The sequence below is a fragment of the Schistocerca gregaria genome, chromosome 5 (genome assembly GCF_023897955.1).
Source record: "Schistocerca gregaria isolate iqSchGreg1 chromosome 5, iqSchGreg1.2, whole genome shotgun sequence".
Taxonomy (NCBI): Eukaryota; Metazoa; Arthropoda; class Insecta; order Orthoptera; family Acrididae; genus Schistocerca; species Schistocerca gregaria.
In genome coordinates, this window is record NC_064924.1 from 470582721 (window position 1) to 470607109 (window position 24389).

A 24389-nucleotide genomic window follows, 5' to 3' on the forward strand; every position below is an offset into this window, starting at 1 on the left:
ATTGATGCACGATAATGCTCGAAGCCATAGAGTACTGGTGATTTATGTGTTCTTGGGAACGGAAGATGTCGCACGCTTGACGTGGTCTGCTTGCTCTCCCTGTTTGAAACAAATAGATCGTGTCTGGGATGCACTAAGGAGACGGCTTGCATCACGTCAGCATCCACTAATCACTCTCCAAGGCTGCGAGCAGCTCTGCAGGAAGAATGGGCGTTATTGCCCCTACATGAGATTGATGACGTCAGTCACAGTATGCCCCGTTGTTGTCAGACCTTTACTGCTGTCAGAGGCGGTCACACCCCATACTGAGCACATTAACCGGTTGTCGGAATGTGTGCTAATCCGTTAAGTTGGAAAAAAAGTAGAACATATTTGTCTACCATTACGCGTGTTGCAGTTCTTTACGTTCTGTATTATTTACATTGTTTCTACTTCACTATCTCGTGTTTATACTGTTTTGTGGCAAAATAAAAGCAACCTTGCCGACTTTCCGTTTGTTGCTTTAATTTTTGACACCAGTATATATTACGTTTTTATATACAGGGTGGTCCATTGATCGTGACCGGACCAAATATCTCACGAAATAAGCGTCAAATGAAAAAACTAAAAAGAACGAAACTTGTCTAGCTTGAAGGGTGAAACCAGATGCCGCTGTGGTTGGCCCGCTAGATGGCGCTGCCATAGGTCAAACGGATATCAACAGCTTTTTTTTTTTTTTTTTTTTTTAATAGGAACCCCCATTTTTATTGCATATTCGTGTAGTGCGTACAGAAATAGGAATGTTTCAGTTGGACCACTTTTTTCGCTTTGTGATATATGGCGCTGTAATAGTCACAAACATATGGCTCACAGTGTTAGACGAACAGTTACTAACAGGTAGGTTTTTTTAATTAAAATATAGAACGGAGGTATGTTTGAACATTTTATTTCGGTTGTTCCTATGTGATACGTGAACCTTTGTGAACTTATAATTTCTGAGAACGCATGCTGTTACAGCGTGATTACCTGTAAATACCACATTAATGCAATAATTGCTCAAAATGATGTCTGACAACCTCAATGCATTTGGCAATACGTGTAACGACATTTCTCTCAACAGCGAGTAGTTCGCCTCCCGTAATGTTCGCACATGCATTCACAATGCGCTGACGCATGTTGTCAGCCGTTATCGGTGGATCACGATAGCAATTATCCTTCAACTTTCCCCAAAGAAAGAAATCCGGGGACGTCAGATCCGGTGAACGTGCGGGCCATGGTATGGTGCTTCGACGACCAATCCACCTGTCATGAAACATGCTATTCAGTAGCGCTTCAACCGCACGCGAGCACGTGCCGGACATCCACCATGTTGGAAGTACATCGCCATTCTATCAAGCAGGGAAACATCTTGTAGTAACGTCGGTACAACATTACGTAGGAAATCAGCACCCATTGCACCATTTAGATTGCCATCGATAAAATGGGGGCCAATTATCCTTCCCCCCCATAATGCCGCACCATACATTAACCCGCCAAGGTCGCTGATGTTCCATGTGTCGCAGCCATCGTGGATTTGCCGTTGCCCAGTAGTGCATATTATGCCGGTTTACGTTACCGCTGTCGGTGAATGACGTTACGTCACTAAATAGAACGCGTAAGTAGGCTGTTTAGGTTTTCTTATTGGTAACGCCGCTTAGCGCTCGGTATGAAAAATCACTGGCTGTGCTATGCGCAGTCTGTGTTTAGTTTGCATTGTTGTCTGCCATTGTAGTGTTGGGCAGCGGCAGCTGGATGCTAACAGCGCGTAGCGTTGCGCAGTTGGAGGTGAGCCGCCAGCAGTGGTGGACGTGGGGAGAGAGATGGCGGGGTTTTGAAATTTGTAAGAATTTGTGTTATGAACTGCTATATATATTATGACTAGTGAGGTAAATACATTGTTTGTTCTCTATTAAAATCTTTCATTTGCTAACTATGCTTATCAGTAGTTAGTACCTTCAGTAGTTTGAATCTTTTATTTAGCTGGCAGTAGTGGCGCTCGCTGTATTGCAGTAGCTTGAGTAACGAAGATTTTTGTGAGGTAAGTGATTTGTGAAACGTGTAGGTTATTGTTAGTCAGGGCCATTCTTTCGTAGGAATTTTTGAAAGTCAGATTGCGTTGCGCTAAAAATATTGTGTGTCAGTTTAAGCACAGTCTTGTATAAATTGTTCTAAGGGGGCGTTTCAAACGCGTGCAAAAAATCTGTCACTGTCCCGTAATTTCTCTTGTGCCCAGTCGACATGCAATTCCTGGTGCATCGAAATATGGTAGGGTGCAATCGATGTTGGTGTAGCATTCTCAACACCAACGTTTTTGAGATTCCCGATTCTCACGCAGTTTGTCTGCTACTGATGTGCGGATTAGCCGCGACAGCAGCTAAAACACCTACTTGGGCATCATCGTTTGTTGCAGGTCGTGGTTGACGTTTCACATGTGGCTGAACACTTCCTGTTTCTTTAAATAACGTAACTATCTGGCGAACGGTCCGGACACTTGGATGATGTCGTCCAGGATACCGAGCAGCATACATAGCACACGCCCGTTGGGCATTTTGATCACAATAGCCATACATCAACACGATATCGAGCTTTTCCGCAATTGGTAAAGGGTGTATTTTAACACGGGTAATGTATCACGAAGCAAATACAGTCCGCAATGGAGGAATGTTACGTGATATCATGTACTTATACGTTTGTGACTATTACAGCGCCTTCTATCACAAAGCGAAGAAAGTGGTGCAACTAAAACATGTATATTTCTTTACGTACTACAAGAATATGTAATAAAAAATAGGGGTTCCTATTTTTAAAAAACGCAGTTGATATCCGTTTGACCTATGGCAGCGCCATCTAGCGGGCCAAACATTGCGCCGTCTGGTTTCCCCCTTCAAGCTAGACGAGTTTCGTTCTTTCTGGTTTTTTCGTTTGACGCTTATTTCGTGATATATTTGGCCCGGTCACTATCAAAGGACCACCCTGTATATTTTACGAACTGTGATGTGTAGAAGATCGGTACGCAAGCAACATGCAGATTTGTCAACGCTGGATAGATTAGGAAGAGAGATAGTTCCCTAGGTGCTCAGAATGTAAATAAAGAGGTCCACCGTTCATGGACTTTTTGCTTCGTGTGTATCGAGGGAGGTATCTTCTAAATGAAGAAAGGAAGGACGGCGTTTAACGTCTCGTCGACGATAAGAACAAGATCTAGTCCGACAAGGATGGGGAAAGAAATCAGACTTGTCCTCTTAAAAGAAAACAAGTCAGCACTCACCTTTATGCGTAGTGATAGTTGACAAAGCCTAATCTCGATTGCCGTACAGCAATTTGAACACCTGTGCATAACCAGTGCAGTAACCTTTTTACTATCTCGTCAGTACCTGTAGGCAACTTGTTTTCAGGAAGCTGGAGCCACAAAAGCTAGATGCCATGACCAGCTGAAATTTGCAGTGCCACTTATACAGCCACAACTGCGGCCTCCATTAAGACCTCTACTAAGATTCGGAGGAACTACTCCGCGGCTGTTGTTCGGCGCTTGACGCGTGTGTTTCTCCTTGTGTTCCAGTGACGAAATTCATCCGCATCGGCATCGCGGATAAGAATGACAACCCGCCGTACTTCGACAAGGCGCTGTACGAGGCAGAGGTGGACGAGAACGAGGACATCCAGCACACGGTGCTCACCGTCACCGCCAAGGACCACGACGAGTGTGAGTAGCGCTGGCCGCGCCGCCGGGCTGCTGCGCTCCTCCTGCCTCCTTCCTGCAGCGTGCTGCGCTCCTCCTGCCTCCTTCCTGCAGCGTGCTGCGCTCCTCCTCCCTCCTTCCTGCAGCGTGCTGCTCTCCTCCTGCCTCCTTCCTGCAGCGTGCTTCTCTCCTCCTCCCTCCTTCCTGCAGCGTGCTGCTCTCCTCCTGCCTCCTTCCTGCAGCGTGCTGCTCTCCTCCTCCCTCCTTCCTGCAGCGTGCTGCTCTCCTCCTCCCTCCTTCCTGCAGCGTGCTGATCTCCTCCTGCCTCCTTCCTGCAGCGTGCTGCTCTCCTCCTCCAGCACGACGTCCTAGTTGCGTCCTTCACGTTCTGCTGCACCTCTCTGAACAATTTGTCAGAGGCGGACACTCATAATCCTCATCGTACCAAATAATAACTTACGCAGTGCAGATCCGACGCATCAGGCTCACACAGATGGTACTCAATTGACTTGTCTCTTGTCCTCTTTTTCACGTTAGTCCCCTGGTGACATAATTGGGATTGGTTTCCAGTACGTGCATCATTTTCTTACCTGTTTAGCCCCCCATAGAGTCACTTGGTTTCTTTTCTAAAAGTAGTTCACTAACACGTTCAGAATTCGTACTAGAGGCAAGATAAATTTCACTATCATATGTCAAAGATGTGTCGTTTACGTTGCTTACTGATTCTCAGACAGACGATACAAAACGTCTTGTAGTTCAAGTAGCAGAGCGGAAAGAAAACAGAGGTACTGGCGCGCTAAGAGAAAGGAATGAAATAACAGTTATCAGATACCTACAGAATTCGGCTTGCAATACTTCACTTGTATTTAGTGTTCTTTACAGTAAATCCTTATAAATTAATAGCAGACAGTTCCCTGTCGCAATATCATGTGTGATCCCTTATAAATATGTTTACAACTATTGAAAACCATCACCAGTTTATCTATTTTATAGTAGAAATTGACGCAGTTTTTCACTTTTCTGGTCCAAGTTAATCTCTCTACGTACCTGCCACTCCATACGATCTCAGTAATCTGTGGTATATCATCTGCTATTTACTCTTGAACTGCTTTCTCCACTACCAGATTAATTTGCTTTTAATACCTCAGCAGGTATCCCTACAACCTGGTCCTTCTTCTACGTTCCTGTTGACGTCTTATGCCAACCACCACTAATTTTTTATACGTTTCTCCGCCTTGTGCTTCAGTGCTATTTTGTACAACTGGCGTATAGTATCAAAACCTTTTCCCACTTATGGATCCATATCTATCTACAGTATATGTCACTCGCTGAAAAAAGAACAACAGTCGCCTCCTGTATTGGTCTCCTACCTAAATCTTTCTTGAAACACCTGTTTTTCGTGTGCGCACGTCCAACATAACATAACTGATCTAGTCTTCTTTTTCTTCTCCTGTTTCTCTAGGGGCACGACGTTGTTGTATATCTGTTTTGGCGGCTGAGTGACATCTGGTGACCGGATGCCCTTCCTGACTTGTCCCCGGGATGGACTCCGTGTTCCCCATCTGTCTCCATATAGTGTAGATTCGTTGTGAAGTGTAATACCGTTCCCTAAGAGTTTCCTTAATGTGTATTAGAGGCGCAACACGGCTACCTAGTTGGATGTGGGAGACCACCAAAAAAACCACATACAGGTTGGCCGCCACCCCAGTCCTTGTTGTTAATCTACGAAACGGATTGGATCAGCGGCTGTCTCGCCTCTCCGTATTTTTTTTAAGCAGAATGAAAATAGGAACGCGGCCAGCATTCGAATCTACAACCTTCAATGTTAACAAAAAAAAAAGCTCGTGGTGCAACTTTGGTTATCAATAATGCAGCTGCGACGTGAGTTATGGACACGCACCACGGAAAATTTGAAAAATGTTTCTGGTACTTTGGCTTCCGTACGATTGTACAGTGCCGTTCGTTTCAGAATTTCAAAAATCGAGGACTGTCTTCTCACCGTCACCAAGCAAGTACTGGACGGCGTAGGCGCTTATCCATGTCACAAATTCGTTTTTGCTCTCGGAAAATACACATCATCCGGGAAAAGAAGCGACTGTGCCGTTATCCGGTCTGGAATCAGGTGTGCGAGGAAAGCCAGCATCTGCCATATCAAATCCAAACACCCTTCTGTGATCCGCGTCGCGAGGTGTAGCCGCGCGGTCTGTGACGTCTTGTACGGTTCGCGCGGCTCCCCCCGTCGGTGGTTCGAGTCCTCCCTCGGGCATGGGTGTGTATATTGTTCTTAGCGTAATTTAGTTTAAGTTAGATTAGGTAGTGTTACATTACGTTACATTTATCGTTTCCCATGGACCCCTTGGAGAGGAGTCTCTGGGATGTGGAAAGAGAGTGTAAGCTTAGGGACCGATGACCTAGTAGTTTGGTCCCATAAGACCTGTACCACAAATTTCCAAATTTTTGTGATCCGCAGACAACTCAAGTAACACACAGTGGAGAGTCCGCGAGGTAAATTTGATGTCGACGAGATGACACACCTGCTTCTAGGACTGTTGATATTTTTAAAAATGTAGTGAATGTGATATATCGATATTGTAAATGTGTCATCACTGATTGTCGATGTATCGGATGAAAATGTGGACATATCGATATATCGAGGAAAAAGTATCGATGTGCCGGTTTATAAAAATATCGGCTGCGTATTGTAAATGTACTGCCGATTTTAGAGCTTTAGAGCTGTATTGATGTATTATTAGATTTTCTGTACATTAACAAGCTGGCAACCTGCCTATACCCCTTAGAGCAACAATTTAAAAGAAAAGAATGCCCGTTCACGCTTGGCGATAGCCACACTTACAATGGTAGCCGCATGTAAGTGACAGAATAAAAAGTTCCGACGAGTATCGGTAATCTTGTTATTCCATTCACACCGCCACCCCATAGTGCAATCGGACGATTTCTTTTGTGCCACATATATTTGCTTCACACAATCAGAGAGAAGGGCTGGACGTGAAGAAAGCTCGAATCCTTCACACCAGGAAAGTAAAAATATGTTCTACTACCGTTTCAAAAGAACGATTTCAAATTTTTACCGAAAAAACTCTGAAAAAATATAATATAAAAGAAAAATATCGGCGCTCGATACTGCCATTTTTATATCGATATATCGAAGACTAAAATGTCGCCAACCTATATCGATAATTATCTACAGCCCTACCTGCTTCCTGTAACAGTTATGTACCAAACGGACTGACCGTCTATATAAAGAGTAGCGGCACTCACCGCCTGCCACACAACACGCCATTCTACAGACATCAAAAAAAATTTTGCATCATACCGGTTCCCAGAACTCCTGAAGATAAACGTTGACTGTGGATATTGTGTCGCAGACACAGTCGCTTTGACTGTTCAGAGATGTCACTAAACCCGCCCAAAGGTGTAAACATCCATGCATAAGCGGCGCTTTTTAGACGCAGGTGGTCCGACAACCTATAAGCTCCATTTATTCCACCAGAAAGGAGATACACGGCTCGTGTTGTCTGCAGTTCCATCAAGCCTAGAAGGTCAGTACCGCGTCCGAATTGTTACTTTGGAAGGGCTCTCAACAAGGTAAATATAAAGGCGTCTCGGAGTGAACCAAAGCGATGTTGTTCGGAAATGGAGGAGATACAAAGAGACAGGAACTGTCGATAACATGCCTGGCTCAGGCCGCCCAAGGGCTACTACTGGAGTGGATAACCGCCACATATGGATTATGGCTCGTAGGAACCATGACGGCAACGCCACCATGTTGCATAATGTTTTTCGTGCAGTCACAGGACGTCTTGTTATGACTCAAACTGTATTCAATAGGCTGCATGATGCGCAACTTTACTCCCGACACCAATGGCGAGGTCCATCTTTGCAACTACGACACCATGCAGCCCGGTACAGATGGGCCCAACAACATGCCGAATGGACCGCTGAGGGTTGACATTACGTTTTCTTCACCGATGAGTGTCACATATGCCTTCAACCAGACAATCGTCGGAGACGTGTTTGGAGGCAACCCAGTCAGGCTGAGCGCCTTGCACACACTGTACAGCGAGTGCAGCAAGGTGGAGGTTCCCTGCTGTCTTGGGGTGGCATATGTGGGCCCGACGTACTCCGCTGGTGGTCATGGAATGTGCCATACCGGCTGTACGATACGTGAATGCCTTCCTCCGACCGATAGTGCGACCATATCTGCAGCATATTGGCGAGGCATTCGTCTTCAAGGACAACAATGCGCCCACATCGGGCACATCTTGTGAATGACTTCCTTCAGGATAACGACATCGCTCGACTAGAGTGGCCAGCGTGTTTTCCACACATCAACCCTATCGAACATGCCTGGGATAGGCTGAAAAGGGTTGTTTATGGACGATGAAGAAAAGGTTACAGGAGAATATGGGCTTGGGATAAGGAATGAAAGAGGAGAAAGACTAATTGAGTTCTGTAACAAGTTTCAGCTAGTAATAGCGAAACCTTGTTCAAGAATCACAAGAGGAGGAGGTATACTTGGAAAAGGCCGGGAGATACGGAAAGATTTCAATTAGATAACATCATGGTCAGACAGAGATTCCGAAATCAGATACTGGATTGTAAGGCGTACCCAGGAGCAGATATAGACTCAGATCACAATATAGTAGTGATGAAGAGTAGGCTGAAGTTCAAGACATTAGTCAGGAAGAATCAATACGCAAAGAAGTGGGATACGGAAGTACTAAGGAATGACGAGATACGTTTGAAGTTCTCTAACGCTATAGATACAGCAATAAGGAATAGCGCAGTAGGAATTACAGTTGAAGAGGAATGGACATCTGTAAAAAGGGTCATCACAGAAGTTGGGAAGGAAAACATAGGTACAAAGAAGGTAGCTGCGATGAAACCATGGGTAACAGAAGAAATACTTCAGTTGATTGATTAAAGGAGGAAGTACAAACATGTTCCGGGAAAATCAGGAATACAGAAATACAAGTCACTGAGGAATGAAATAAATAGGAAGTGCAGGGAAGCTAAGACGAAATGGCTGCAGGAAAAATGTGAAGACATCGAGAAAGATATGATTGTCGGAAGGACAGACTCAGCATACAGGAAAGTCAAAACAACCTTTGGTGACATTAAAAGCAACGGTTGTAACATTAAGAGTGCAACGGGGATTCCACTGTTAAATGCAGAGGAGAGAGCAGATAGGTGGAAAGAATACATTGAAAGCCTCTATGAGGGTGAAGATTTGTCTGATGCGATAGAAGAAGAAACAGGAGTCGATTTAGAAGAGATAGGGGATCCAGTATTACAATCGGAATTTAAAAGAGCTTTGGAGGACTTACGGTCAAATAAGGCAGAAGGGATAGATAACATTCCATCAGAATTTCTAAAATCATTGGGGGAAGTGGCAACAAAACGACTATTCTCGTTGGTGTGTAGAATATATGAGTCTGGGGACATACCATCTGACTTTCGGAAAAGCATCATCCACACAATTCCGAAGACGGCAAGAGCTGACAAGTGCGAAAATTATCGCACAATCAGCTTAACAGCTCATGCATTGAAGCTGCTTACAAGAATAATATACAGAAGAATGGAAAAGAAAATTGAGAATGCGTTAGGTGACGATCAGTTTGGCTTTAGGAAAAGTAAAGGGACGAGAGAGGCAATTCTGACGTTACGGCTAATAATGGAAGCAAGGCTCAAGAAAAATCAAGACACGTTTATAGGGTGTGTCGACCTGGAAAAAGCGTTCGACAATATAAAATGGTGCAAGCTGTTCGAGATTCTGAAAAAAGTAAGTGTAAGCTATAGGCAGAGACGGGTCATATACAATATGTACAACAACCAAGAGGGAATAATAAGAGTGGACGATCAAGAACGAAGTGCTCGTATTAAGAAGGGTGTAAGACAAGGCTGTAGCCTTTCGCCCCTACTCTTCAATCTGTACATCTAGGAAGCAATGATGGAAATAAAAGAAAGGTTCAGGAGTGGAATTAAAATACAAGGTGAAAGCATATCAATGATACGATTCGCTGATGACATTGCTATCCTGAGTGAAAGTGAAGAAGAATTAAATGATCTGCTGAACGGAATGAACAGTCTAATGAGTACACAGTATGGTTTGAGAGTAAATCGGAGAGAGACGAAGGTAATGAGAAGTAGTAGAAATGAGAACAGCGAGAAACTTAACATCAGGATTGATGGTCACGAAGTCAATGAAGTTAAGTAATTCTGCTACCTAGGCAGTAAAATAACCAATGACGGGCGGAGCAAGGAGGACATCAAAAGCAGACTCGCTATGGCAAAAAAGGCATTTCTGGCCAAGAGAAGTCTACTAATATCAAATACCGGCCTTAATTTGAGGAAGAAACATCTGAGGATGTACGTCTGGACTACAACATTGTATGGTAGTGAAACATGGACTGTGGGAAAACCGGAACAGAAGAGAATAGAAGCATTTGAGATGTGGTGCTGTAGACGAATGTTGAAAATTAGGTGGACTGATAAGGTAAGGAATGAGGAGGTGATAAGGAGACACTGATAATGAGAAGGGACAGGATGATAGGAAATCTGCTAAGACATGAGGGAATGACTTCCATGGTACTAGAGGGAGCTGTAGAGGGCAAAAACTGTGAAGGAAGACAGAGATTGGAATACGTCAAGCAAATAATTGAAGACGTAGGTTGCAAGCGCTACTCTGAGATGAAGAGGTTAGCACAGGAAAGGAATTCGTGGCGGGCCGCACCAAACCAGTCAGTAGACTGATGACCAAAAAAAAAAAAATGGACGATCCGATTCACCAACCACTCTGAGGGATCTATGCCGAATGGCTGTTGAGAAGTGGGACAATCTGGACCAACACTGCCTTGATGAAGTTGTGGATAGTATACCACGACGAATACAGGCATGCATCAGTGCAAGAGGACGTGCTACTGGGTATTACAGAACCGGTATGTACAGCAATCTGGACCATCACCACTGAAGGTCTCGTTGTGTGGTGGTACAACATGCAATGCGTGGTTTTCATGAGCAATAAAATGGGCGAACATGATGTTTATGTTGAACTCTCGGAACCGAGGTGATGCAAAACATTTTTTGATGTGTGGATATGGGATATTGCCTTCAGTCACGTTCTGCGCCCTATTCCGTTTCAGGTTGTATACACAGCCCCCACCGATGTCAAGCGCGTGGGCAATAGTGCAGTGCGAATGTAACTTACAAGAGCCCGTTGAGTGCGAGGTCGCCAAAGGCCAATGCTGTTTACGGCATTTGGTGCCCTACATATTGTGAGCCACGCAACCAGTGTCGGCTGCTAATGGCAATAGGGAGCGTGACTGGAGATGTCCATTGGTGAGCACAGCATGAAGCTACGGAGCGTAGTTGAAATGCCTAGTCGACGAGTGGCTGACAACAATCCTACAGTGCTAGTGGTGTTTATACATATCAGATCAATGGCAACAATAAACACAGCAAACCTTGTATTATATCTGCAACAACAGTTGCCGAAGTTGACATGTCGTCGGAAAGGAAACCAAGGAATTTCACAGTGTGGCAGATTCAGCTTTTGCAAGATGAGCCCGCGAGGTGTCTGTCTTCACCGCAAAAATGTCGCACAAACCGGTCCGATCTCTCGCGTCCCAGCCTGCCGAACACAGTTTTGATTCCTGCAGTGTCAGAATGTCGGACATTCTCATCTGAGGTGATCAACAGATCGGAACCAACATATTGCTACTCCACTGGATGTCTCTGTTGGCATTACTAACACACTTGTCCAGCAGTTGGGGTACTCAAAGGTTTGTGGCCTCTGGGTTTGTCGTCACCTAAAGGAAGACGATAAAGAGCAACGAAGTACCATCTGTGCTGAACTTCCCGCGCGAAACGAAGGTGAACGGCCGGCCGGAGTGGACCAGCGGTTCTTGGCGCTGCAGTCTGTAACCGCGCGACTGCTACGGTCGCAGGTTCGAATCCTGCCTCGGGCGCGGATGTGTGTGATGTCCTTAGGTTGGTTAGGTTTAAGTTGTTCTAAGTTCTAGGGGACTGATGACCTCAGAAGTTAACCCATAGTGCTCAAGGCCATTTGAACTATTTTTCGAAGGTAAACGTGACAATTTCTTGTCGAACATCGATGAAACTCAGGTTCATCAAAATTGTGCAAATGGCTCTGAGCACTAGGGGTCTTCTGAGGTCATCAGGCCCCTAGAACTTAGAACTACTTAAACCTAACTAACCTAAGGACATCACACACATCCATGCTAGGCAGGATTCGAACCTGCGACCGTAGCGGTCGCGCGGTTACAGACTGCAGCGCCAAGAACCGCTGGTCCACTCCGGCCGGCTAGGTTCACCACTTAGAACAGGAAACAACGCGGCAATCTGTGTAATGCCCCCACACTAACTCTCCTCTGAAGAAAATTTCAGTACCCTACGACACAGCCAATAAAGTCATGATGAAAAATAGGCTTTTGTAGCCAATAGGAAATAAAGTGCTATAGTTAAATCCTGAATAAAACTAACCTGCTTTGAAAAAGAAAGAAAATGTGTTGCACTGCTTACTAAACACTGCTCGTAGAATGGCGCCAATTATCCGCCCATTCTTCCTCGGCTAATTTCAGTATCCGCATCTTGAAATCGCAGGGCGGTAGGCTGGCGTTCATTACAGGGCCAGAAACACTACGTCAGCTGGCCAACCTTTTCACTAGTAGAGTATTTCGACACGAGCCGGTGCTGTAGCCGTAAAATCTGCTGGGTTTTAGGAAGGAGCAGCCCTGGGTGATGGCCTGTGCTTCGCAAGACAGCCGGCCTTTTGTGCCGGCTCCCCCAGCAGCTTCCTTTCTTTCCATTCGCCTTTGACTGCCGCCGCGCCTGCCACCTTCCGGCGACTCCTTTAAACGGCATATCGTAAAATGCTGCATTAAGCCGTCTGGGAGAATGCTTTTAAGGAGTTTATGGCGCCTCGATAATAGATTTCGGTTTCCGATGACTGAAATAATATATCGGGCGCTAGCTGCCGGCGGCGGAATGGGCTTCGATTTTTGCCGCGCGCCTCTGTTGTGCGCTGCACTCCTGTCTCTCATTACGACCGCGAGGGGCGCTGCAGTCGCGGCTGCCGCGCCCGATAAGGCACCGCTGCCGTTTACGACGCTATACTGACACGTGGCGGGCAAATAGAAAGTACATTTTTTTTACACATGTTTTCTTAATCAGACACATTTATAGCTGAAACATTTTAACTTGGATTCCGCTGTTCCATTACGTTGCTGATTGGTTCTCCTTTTCTACATTGAGATGCCGATAATCGTTTCTGATTATTGTTGTCTGAGAACTTTGTTTGGGAGTCTGAAATGAAAGGGATCACATCAGCTAAACTATGACCTTTTTTTAAAAAAAAAAAAAACATTGTCTTCCTTTTAACCTTGGCAAATGTAGTGAAAAAAAAAATGACCGTCCTATCGCACTATTGGGCGGGAGACTCCATCTCTGGTGCTGCTAAGGTCGCAGGTTCGAATCCTGCCTCGGGCATGGACGTGTGTGATGTCCTTAGGTTAGTTAGGTTTAAGTAGTTCTAAGTCTAGGGGACTGATGACCTCAGATGTTAAGTCTCATTGTGCTCAGAGCCATTTGAACCATTTGAACCCCATCTGTCGTTGTTGGCCGTCCAGTGCAAGTCTTTTTATTTGACGCCTATTGTTGCGTTGTGGCCACCCCTGCTCAATAGCATTCCGACCTCGTCAATGAGATATTTACGCACATTGTTTTCAAGCAGAGAGTACCAAGCTAATTGCCGTGGGAAATGTCCCAGATTTTAAAAACTACTTTCAGAATGACCATTGAATGAATTTTTTTTAAAAAAAACATGGGCATTCTTCACAGCAGTTAATCTTTACACTCTGCCTGAAAACAATGTGCCTAAATATCTCAATGGCAGGGTCGAAATTTTGTAGAGCAGGGCCGGCCGCGGTGGTCTCGCGGTTCTAGTCGCGCAGTCCGGAACCGTGCGACTGCTACGGTCGGAGGTTCGAATCCTGCCTCGGGCATGGATGTGTGTGATGTCCTTAGGTTAGGCTAACCGTTTTGCGTCCGACGTTCACAGGTCAACACGTCACCTGCTGTCCAAGGGAAAATAAGCATTAGTGGCTTGCCTTTTTGTCACATAAACTTGAAGGTACTAACCAAACGAAAAACATACTACTCCTAATTGCTGTGCTTATTAGCCTGCATATGAAGTAAATACTTATGAAATGTTGTTCGGTATACTGCACTTAGTCACCAATAAAAGTACTGCACTTGCACCACTAACACCGTGTACATTCACAAGGTAGTAAAAACTCATTTCTGATTTAGTGTAGGGGGTTTAGGCTTCAAAAACATACCGTCTTTTTAAATGTGTGAAGAAAATTACTGCAGCTCTTCCTCAAGTCAACGTTATAGAAAAAAACATGCATATTTATTCAAAAATCGAACGCCACTTCGGTCTACTTCCTTACAAAAAAAAATGGTTCAAATGGCTCTGAGCACTATGGGACTCAACTGCTGTGGTCATTAGTCCCCTAGAACTTACAACTACTTAAACCTTAACCTAAGGACATCACACACATCCATGCCCGAGGCAGGATTCGAACCTGCGACCGTAGCAGTCGCACTGTTCCGGACTGCGCGCCTAGAACCGCGAGACCACCGCGGCCGGCTACTTCCTTACAAGTTCATTATTTAGTTCAGATTGATATTGCCGGCCAAAGTTCCACAACAGTTGCAAAGGATTCAGCAATTCTGCAGTTGGAGCTGCTGGAAGTGCAGGAAGACGAAGAACTCAAATGAAATGGTTGTTCATCTATTCAGTAATTGAAGAAAGTTCCAGAAAAATAGTAACTCACCAAAGTAGAGTAAGCCAAGAGTCTGACCTCAGTTTCCGAGACGACTTGTGTACGTGTGGATCACTGTACTGAACACTCATTATCTTTAGATCTAAATATCAATTTGGTTCAAATGGCTCTGAGCACTCAACTGCTGAGGTCATTAGTCCCCTAGAACTTAGAACTAGTTAAACCTAACTAACCTAAGGACATCACACACAACCATGCCCGAGGCAGGATTCGAACCTGCGAGCGTAGCGGTCTCGCGGTTCCAGACTGCAGCGCCTATAACCGCACGGCCACTTTGGCCGGCAATATCAATCTGAACTAAATAATGAACTTGTAAGGAAGTAGACCGAAGTGGCGTTCGATTTTTGAATAAATATGCATGTTTTTTCTATAAAATAACAAACAAATTACAAAACTGGCTACAGGCCTTTATTGTACATCGTTAAGGGTGTAGTATGTATTTTTTAAGTAAAAACCTTGCACCCATAGGGCGCTACGCGACGTCGACGAATGACCTTCGCGAAGTGCGAAAACGGTTGGTGCGAGCTCTGAACTCCACAAATTTCAACATAGAACAAAATTACCAAAACTGTTTTGAAACTGATAATATTGTCTAACGTACAACTCAGGGATATTTAAAAAAGGATTTTTAACAAAATGGCAGCACTCGAAAATAAAAGTCAGTTTTTTCGAGAGAAAATTCGTTATAAGAACTAGCCCCAGAAATCGAAATTCAAATATATCACAAAAATCGTAGGTGCTGAAGTAGAAGAAATGAACAGGTATAATGTAATTGCATAGATATATAATGAGTTACAGCTCCCACCAACTTGAAAAATAGTTTTGAAAATACAAGCTTTTTAAAGTTTCAACTTGCGTTTTTTAGTATTGAAACTGAACAAGCGTTGAATCGGTAATGCCAGCAGCTGCCTTTCTTTTTTTTTTTCGCCGATATCGAAACGTTCTCACTTTGATGAAATTATATCAATTAACTGGCTTCCGCTTACCAATAGGAGTCTTTTTTTTGCATGATTAAGATTATTTTTCGAACCATTTCTATCCGTACAAATACGTCTGTTTGCCGTTTTGAAGCAGTCACGTTTTACTCTGTCCAAAAAGCAAGCGAAATGAAGCGGGACTAGCACGTGTTTTCAGACTGTTTACCATAAAACAAGTCATACATATATGTCGTTCTAAATTACACTGTGTCCGGATGGCCCACTGGTCAGTGCATCTGCGGGAGACCCGCGTTCGGATCCCGGTCCGTAAAAAATTTTCAACTTTGCCCAATCAATGTCCACTCTTAGCCAATGTCTGTAATTCCTTTCTGTATTAATAGACAACTCACACAGCAAAGAGAAATCTTAATGAGAATAGTAATTGATGCTTTTGCCTTCTGTGATGCTATCCGAAATTGGTAGCACCCCTGTTCCGTCGGTAGCTGTTATAGCACTACATCGGTTGCTTTCGGGCGCTCTGATCCACCAGACCCTCATGCAGTAACCGCGGTTTTAACGTATTTCGACATTTACGGCGCACTTTATACGAATGAATCTTAAAAACAAAGCCTCTAAGGAACACTTCAAGCCAATAAAAAGTTAGGCTAAAGAAGAAAATTTTCTAACCCGGTCTTCTCCGTAAGTGAACTTGTGCAGACTTGCACTTTCAGCTAGGTTTCAAACAGCTCACAACGAAACTCAGCACACGAACATGCAAATGAGAAAAGGAACTTCTTATTTCTTGTTGTGCAATAAAATAAAAAAAATTTCTTCATTAATGGTGACTACTAGTCTCTTCGTATGAGTCCATAAGTTTGCGGTTTACATTGCTAAGGTTAGTGGTCAACTCTGCTATAGAGGAGCACGCAAACGGCTCTATGTTTTGTTCACTCGTTTTTTGTTAGTGAATATATTCCTTGCGTTTAAAAAGCCAACGCAGTTGTTTCTTCCTACAATTTCCTCCCAATGAACGGTCGCGGCAGCGTAAAGGCTCTATTAATTACTTTTTTAATTCTTCGAAAATTAAATGTATGCACAGCCTGATGTGTACACAGATGTAGAAATGTGTTTCTCATAGCAGCCATTGTGACTGGTAGCAGATACACGAAGCGGCAAGGTAGTTAATTAAATTACACGGTGCAGTAGGCAAATATAATACTCACCATTAAAATTGCTACACCACAAAGAAGACGTGCTACAGACGCGAAATTTAATCGATAGGAAGAAGATGCTATGATATGCAAATGGTAAGCTTTTCAGAGCATTCACACAAGGTTTGCGCCAGTGGCAACACCTACAACGTGCTGACACCAGGAAAGTTTCCAACCGATTTCTCATACACAAACAGCAGTTGAACGGCGTTGCCTAGTGAAACGTTGTTGTGATGCCTCGCGTAAGAAGGAGAAATACGTACCATCACGTTTCAGACTTTGATAATGGAAGGATTGTAGCCTATCGCGATTGCGGTTTATCGTATCGCGACATTACTGCTCGCGTTCGTCGAGATCCAATGACTGTTAGCAGAATATGGAATCTGTGGGTTCAGGAGGGTAATACGGAACGCCGTGCTGGATCCCAACGGCCTCGTATCACTAGCAGTCAAGATGACAGCCGTCTTATCCGAATGGCTGTAACGGATCGTGCAGCCACGTCTCGATCCCTGAGTCAACAGATGGGGACGTTTGCAAGACAACAACCATCTGAAAGAACAGTTCGACGACGTTTGCAGCAGCATGGACTATTGGCTCGGAGACGCTGCATCACAGACAGGAGCGCCTGCGATGGTGTACTCAACGACGAACCTGGGTGCACAGAATAGCAAAACGTCATTTTCTCGGATGAATCTAGGTTCTGTTTACAGCATCATGATGGTCGCATCCGTGTTTGGCGACATCGCAGTGAACGTATATTGGAAGCGTGTATTCGTCATCGCCATACTGGCGTATCACCCGGCGTGATGATATGGGGAGCCATTGGTTACACGTCTCGGTAACCTCTTGTTCGCATTGACGGCACTTTGAACAGTGGACGTTACATTTCAGATGTGTTACGACCCTTGGCCCTACCCTTCATTCGATCCCTGCGAAACCCTACATTTCAGCAGGATAATGGACGACGACATGTTGTAGGTCCTGTACAGGCCTTTCTGGATACAGTAAATGTTCGACTGCTGTCTTGGGCAGCACATTCTCCAGATCTCTCACCAACTGAAAACGTCTGGTCAATGGTGGCCGAGCAACTGGCTCGTCACAATACGCCAGTCACTACTCTTTATGAACTGTGGTATCGTGTTGAAGCTGCATGGGCAGCTGTAGCTGTACACGCCATCCAAGGTCTGTTTGACTCAATGCCCAGGCGTATGAAGGCCGCTATTACGGCCAGAGGTGGTTGTCCTGGGTACTGATTTCTCAGGATCTATGCACTCAAATTGCATGAAAATGTAATCACATCCAATTAATACCCGTTTATCACCTGCATTTCTTCTTGGTGTAGCAGTTTTAGTGGTCATTAGTGTAGAACCAGATTGGAATACATCACAGTATCAACTGTAACGTTGACAGAACCGACTGCGGACCTTTGGTGCAGAGCCGGGTGGAGGGTCTGAATCAGAGGCTCAGACGGTTTTGCGACCGTATTGGCTGCAGATTCCTAGACTTGCGCCATAGGGTGGTGGGGTTTCGGGTTCCGCTGAATAGGTCAGGAGTTCACTACACTCAGCTGGCGGCTACACGGGTAGCGGAGGCTGTGTGGCGTGGACTGGGCGGTTTTTTAGGTTAGAAGGCCTCGGGAAAGTGCGGGATGGGCTGCAATGTCAAAGAGTGCTTGGCAATTACAGGACGTGCTTGGATCAAGGAACAGTCGGAATTTTAGTTGTAAATTGTTGTAGTTGCGCTGGAAAAGTCCCTGAGCTTCAAGCGCTAATAGAAAGCACAGAAGCCGATATCGTTATAGGTACAGAAAGCTGGCTAAAGCCTGAAATAAGTTCTGCAGAAATTTTTACGAAGTCTCAGACGGTGTTCAGGAAAGATAGATTAGGCAGAATTGGTGGTGGAGTGTTTGTGTCTGTCAGTAGTGGTTTATCTTGTAGTGAAGTCGAAGTAGATACTCCGTGCGAATTGGTGTGGGTGGAGGTTATACTTAACAGCCGAATTAAGTTAATAATTGGCTCCTTCTACCGACCCCCAGACTCCGATGATACAGTTGCGGAACAGTTCAGAGAAAGTTTGAGTCTCGTAACAAATAAATACCCCACTCATACGGTTATAGTTGGTGGGGACTTCAACATACCCTCGGTATGTTGGCAAAAATACTTGTTCAAAACCGGTGGTAGGCAGAAAACGTCTTCCGAGATTGTCCTAAATGCATTCTTCGAAAATTATTTCGAGCAGTTAGTCCACGAACCCACGCGAATTGTAAATGGTTGCGAAAACACACTTGACCTCTTGGCCACAAACAATCCAGAGCTGATAGAGAGCATCATGACTGATACAGGGATTAGTGATCACAAGGTCATTGTAGCTAGTCTCAATACCATTTCTTCCAAATCCATCAGAAACAAACGCAAAATAATTTTATTTAAAAAAGCGGATAAAGTGCCACTAGAAGCCTTCCTAAAAGACAATTTCCATTCCTTCCGAACTGACTATGCGAATGTAGACGAGATGTGGCTCAAATTCAAAGATATAGTAGCAACAGCAATTGAGATATTCATACCTCATAAATTGGTAAGAGATGGAACGGATCCCCCGTGGTACACAAAAAAGGTCCGAACGCTGTTGCAGAGGCAACGGAAAAAGCATGCGAAGTTCAGAAGAACGCGAAATCCTGAAGATGGGCTAAAATTTACAGACGCGCGAAATTTGGCACGTACTTCGATGCGAGATGCCTTTAATAGGTTCCACAACGAAACATTGTCTCGAAATTTGGTAGAAAATCCGAAGAAATTCTGGTCGTATGTAAAGTACACAAGCGGCAAGACGCAGTCAATACCTTCGCTGCGCAGTGCCGATGGTACTGTTATCGACGACTGTGAAGCTAAAGCGGAGTTATTGAACGCAGTTTTCCGAAATTCCTTCACCAGGGAAGACGAATGGAATATTCCAGAATTTGAAACACGAACATCTGCTAGCATGAGTTTCTTAGAAGTAGATACCTTAGGGGTTGCGAAGCAACTCAAATCGCTTGATACGGGCAAGTCTTCAGGTCCAGATTGTATACCGATTAGGTTCCTTTCAGATTACGCTAGGTTCCTTTCAGATTACGCTGATACTATAGCTCCCTGCTTAGCACTCATATACAACCGCTCGCTCACCGATAGATCTGTACCTACAGATTGGAAAATTGCGCAGGTCGCACCAGTGTTCAAGAAGGGTAGTAGGAGTAATCCATTTAACTACAGACCTATATCATTGACGTCGGTTTGCAGTAGGGTTTTGGAGCATATACTGTATTCAAACATTATGAATCACCTCGAAGGGAACGATCTATTGACACGAAATCAGCATGGCTTCAGAAAACATCGCTCTTGTGCAACGCAGCTAGCTCTTTATTCGCACGAAGTAATGGCCGCTATCGATAGGGGATCTCAAGTTGATTCCGTATTTCTAGATTTCCGGAAAGCTTTCGACAACGTTTCTCACAAGCGACTTCTAATCAAGCTGCGGAGCTATGGGGTATCGTCTCAGTTGTGCGACTGGATTCGTGATTTCCTGTCAGGAAGGTCGCAGTTCGTAGTAATAGACGGCAAATCATCGAGTAAAACTGAAGTGATATCAGGTGTTCCCCAGGGAAGCGTCCTGGGACCTCTACTGTTCCTGATCTATATAAATGACCTGGGTGACAATCTGAGCAGTTCTCTTAGACTGTTCGCAGATGATGCTGTAATTTACCGTCTAGTAAGGTCATCCGAAGACCAGTATCAGTTGCAAAGCGATTTAGAAAAGATTGCTGTATGGTGTGTCAGGTGGCAGTTGACGCTAAATAACGAAAAGTGTGAGATGATCCACATGAGTTCCAAAAGAAATCCATTGGAATTCGATTACTCGATAAATAGTACAATTCTCAAGGCTGTCAATTCAACTAAGTACCTGGGTGTTAAAATTACGAACAACTTCAGCTGGAAGGACCACATAGATAATATTGTCGGGAAGGCGAGCCAAAGGTTGCGTTTCATTGGCAGGACACTTAGAAGATGCAACAAGTCCACTAAAGAGACAGCTTACACTACACTCGTTCGTCCTCTGTTGGAATATTGCTGCGCGGTGTGGGATCCTTACCAGGTGGGATTGACGGAGGACATCGAGAGGGTGCAAAGAGGGGCAGCTCGTTTTGTATTATGGCGTTATAGGGGAGAGAGTGTGGCAGATATGATACACGAGTTGGGATGGAAGTCATTACAGCATAGACGTTTTTCGTCGCGGCGAGACCTTTTTACGAAATTTCAGTCACCAACTTTCTCTTCCGAATGCGAAAATATTTTGTTGAGCCCAACCTACATAGGTAGGAATGATCATCAAAATAAAATAAGAGAAATCAGAGCTCGAACAGAAAGGTTTAGGTGTTCGTTTTTCCCGCTCGCTGTTCGGGAGTGGAATAGTAGAGAGATGGTATGATTGCGGTTCGATGAACCCTCTGCCAAGCACTTAAATGTGAATTGCAGAGTAGTCATGTAGATGTAGATGTAGATGTAGATGTGAACGCAAAAGAATGGAAGTACCGCCGCGGTGAGCTAGAATAAGGCGTTCGTATTCGCGTTCAGGTTACTGCGTTGTCACAGAAAAGGACGGAGATAAAATGTGTAGTACCTTCGAGGGAGAGTAGCACTATACTTACTCTCCCGGAACGTGTTCCTGCGAGGCAGCTCTGCACGAGAATCTAAATACTGCCGAATTGGGCTGGCAGCGTATTTGCGCGAATCTCGGCTAGGCGGGCGCCGGCTGGATTGAGCGCGCCAGCTCCGCCTCCGCCCCCACCTCCGGCCCCACTGGGAGTCAGATTACGCCGCCCGCTGCCGGCGCGTCGCCAATCCGCCGCTAGGCGCCCGTCCGGCCGGCCTACAGCAGACGCAGACGCAGCCCGCTCGGCTGTAGAGCGCGCGCCGCTGCGGGCGACAGTTTATCTGCCCGTCTGCCAGGGACAGCCCGCAGGTGGCGCGCGACGCGGCTGGACAGGCCTCACTGACATCAAGGCCGCCGCCGCGTGCCGGACACTCCGGCTAATGATATTACGACACACGGTCATTGCCCGTGGCGGTTTACGAGGGCCAGTCTTAGAGGTCGGGCGTGGCCAACCGGACGATACGGCGGCCGTTTTTCTGCCAAACTGCGGTCGGGACTTTTGAATGGCCAGTAATGGAGTAGTGGAGTACACACTCACCGAATCAAAAGCACAAGACAATATGGCGAAATCATTCGTTAAATGCCTTTCTTTACAACTATAATATACTCATAGTAGCCTACTACGTACAGCACAGGAAAATTTGATACAGTGGCTGTAAAAATTAGTCGCTACTTGCATTTATCTCCTGTAAAGTTCGTTTGCTAGACATATTGCAATGAAAGCAACGTAAATAAAAAAATATAGTGTATAGCATTTGTTTTGTATCGGAAGTACGTAACGCTAAAGATTTAACATACATGTATTACGCCAAATGAATGGAAGTCGAAAGCAGTTGTTTAATTGTGACATGCAAAAAGTGTGAGACGTATTAGTACTTCTTGTCACTTCTTCAAACGTTTTGTATGTCACAAGTAAACAATTGCTTACGACTTTCTTTCACCTCTCGTAGATAACAAACGAAAAAGATTACAAAAATCAGGTAATGTTAAATGTGGTCTACTGTAATAACGACCAAAAATAACAAGAAAACTACCGTATCCCTTCTACTCCACAATAAGAAGGCCTATTAAAGACTGCCTTCAAGAGTACCTACAATTATTTACTACGAATAATGTTTCAGCAACCACGACTACTGGGGAAAACGTGCTTACAACTTGCCTGCGTCAACAGTCAGGCAATAATACTGAAACCAAAATAATGCCTAGTGTTCTGATTCGGAACGAAATAAAGTTTGACGCTATAAAGTCGAATGAGCATGGTACAACAATTACAGGAACTTTCCGCTTCCAGCAAGAACTGTCAGATATTGGCTTCAAAAAAGCTTGTGATGCTACCACTATGCATGCAAACGCTAATTACGTACTAAAAACGCCAAAGCTAATCAACCAATCACGGGCAACTTCACCTATGGCCACTCTCTCTATCTCTCTCTCTCTCTCTCTCTCTCTCTCTCTCTCTCTGTATACAGCAACGACCTATATAAACAACATAGACTGGCTATGGCACCGCCATCTTTAAAGCAACTTGAAAACTAAGCCGCCATGTCTTTTACCGTCAAGGTGCAACCTACACGTCGTCTGCTAATACTGAATGTTGTTATTGTTTACTACGCATGGTGTAAAAAAAAAAGCCGATCTGCACTGACAATCTGATTTCTCTACTTTAAAACATATAGCGATGTAGGCTAAAGGAAATGAAACACACTTCTGACATCGATTAATTGAAAAGTTTACTACGAAATGTTGCAGGTCATTTCGCTGCAATGCCATATAGATTAGGTCAAAAACAATTTTAAATAGTTCAGTAGGTCCAAAAACGAACAATTGACAGCGCAGGACCTTTCATTGTCCCTTAAACAATAAAAGTCTGTATATATTTGCCGAATATTCTTCCCTCTTTCTTCCATTGGCCTGGTTTTTGCACAAATGGTGTAACCTACAATTAAAATACTATTTTAACAGCGTCCTGACTAGAAAAGAGTAATGTGACTCTTCTCCAAATTCAGCTGGCACCATTAGATGGTCAAAATCGAGTAAATAAATTCGGCCTGTCACCCAACATTCTGAGCAATTTCACACACAACTACAGAAGGAAGTTCTTCTTCCATATTAAGGTTTGACAGTCCCTGAAAACCCTTTCTGCCACTGTTAACAATTTGAATACACCCTTTGAAGCAGTGTAAAAACTATTTTTGATACATTTTACTGCAATGAAACCTGTTTTCCATAAGTTTTCTCCAATTTACGGAGGTACTGCTGCAATAAATTAAGTTTCAAACTTGCTGTTAAACTATTAAGAAAGAAAACAAAAGCCAACAGGAATTTTCCACTCTTATTAATCCTAGTGACCACAAACACTAGGGCCTCTTTTGCTATTTGGCTATCATCACTTTCCTCACATCCTTGCCCTAAGTCAACATAACCCCAGACCTTATTACAATCCCTTTTCTTAAGAGCCACCGCATTCAACATAAGTGCAGGTAAAATAGGTTCTGAACGACGTTGAACCTCATCTGGTATTTTTTTAAGCTATCTTCTGTAAATCTAGCACTGCCATTTACTGTAGTTGCGCACCTGCAAAGTGTTTGAGGATGGGATAATTTAACTTCCTCAAATAATTATAAGCTGTGGAGGAGTAAAAATTGAGTGTAAGGGCACTGTCGATGACAGAATTGTTGGATGTCTTCCTAAGGGAAATCGTTCCAAATTCTATCGAACTGGCGCATTAGATCGCCAACATCCCGAGCTGATTGGAGGATCGTGCCCGATACTGCTCCAAATGTTCTGAATTAGGGAGAGGTCGGACGACCTTTCTGGCCAAGGTAGGGTTTGGCAAGTACGAAGACAAGCCGTAGAAACTCTCGCCGTGTGCGAGCAGGCATTACCTTTCTGAAATGTAAGCCCAGGATGACAACAAAATGGGGCATAGAATATCCTCGACGTACCGCTGTGTAAGGGTGCCGTGAGTAACAACCAAAGGGATCCTGCT

The 24389-nt window shown here is 44.5% G+C and overlaps 1 protein-coding gene across 1 annotated transcript in view; it reads left to right on the plus strand.

The window, feature by feature from the left end:
- LOC126273386 (neural-cadherin) overlaps positions 1–24389 on the plus strand; it is a 432448-nt gene that overhangs the window by 10565 nt on the left and 397494 nt on the right. The window contains exon 2 of the mRNA XM_049976939.1: positions 3578–3721. Coding sequence (XP_049832896.1) covers positions 3578–3721 — 144 coding nt within the window. The remainder of the gene's footprint in view (positions 1–3577; positions 3722–24389) is intronic.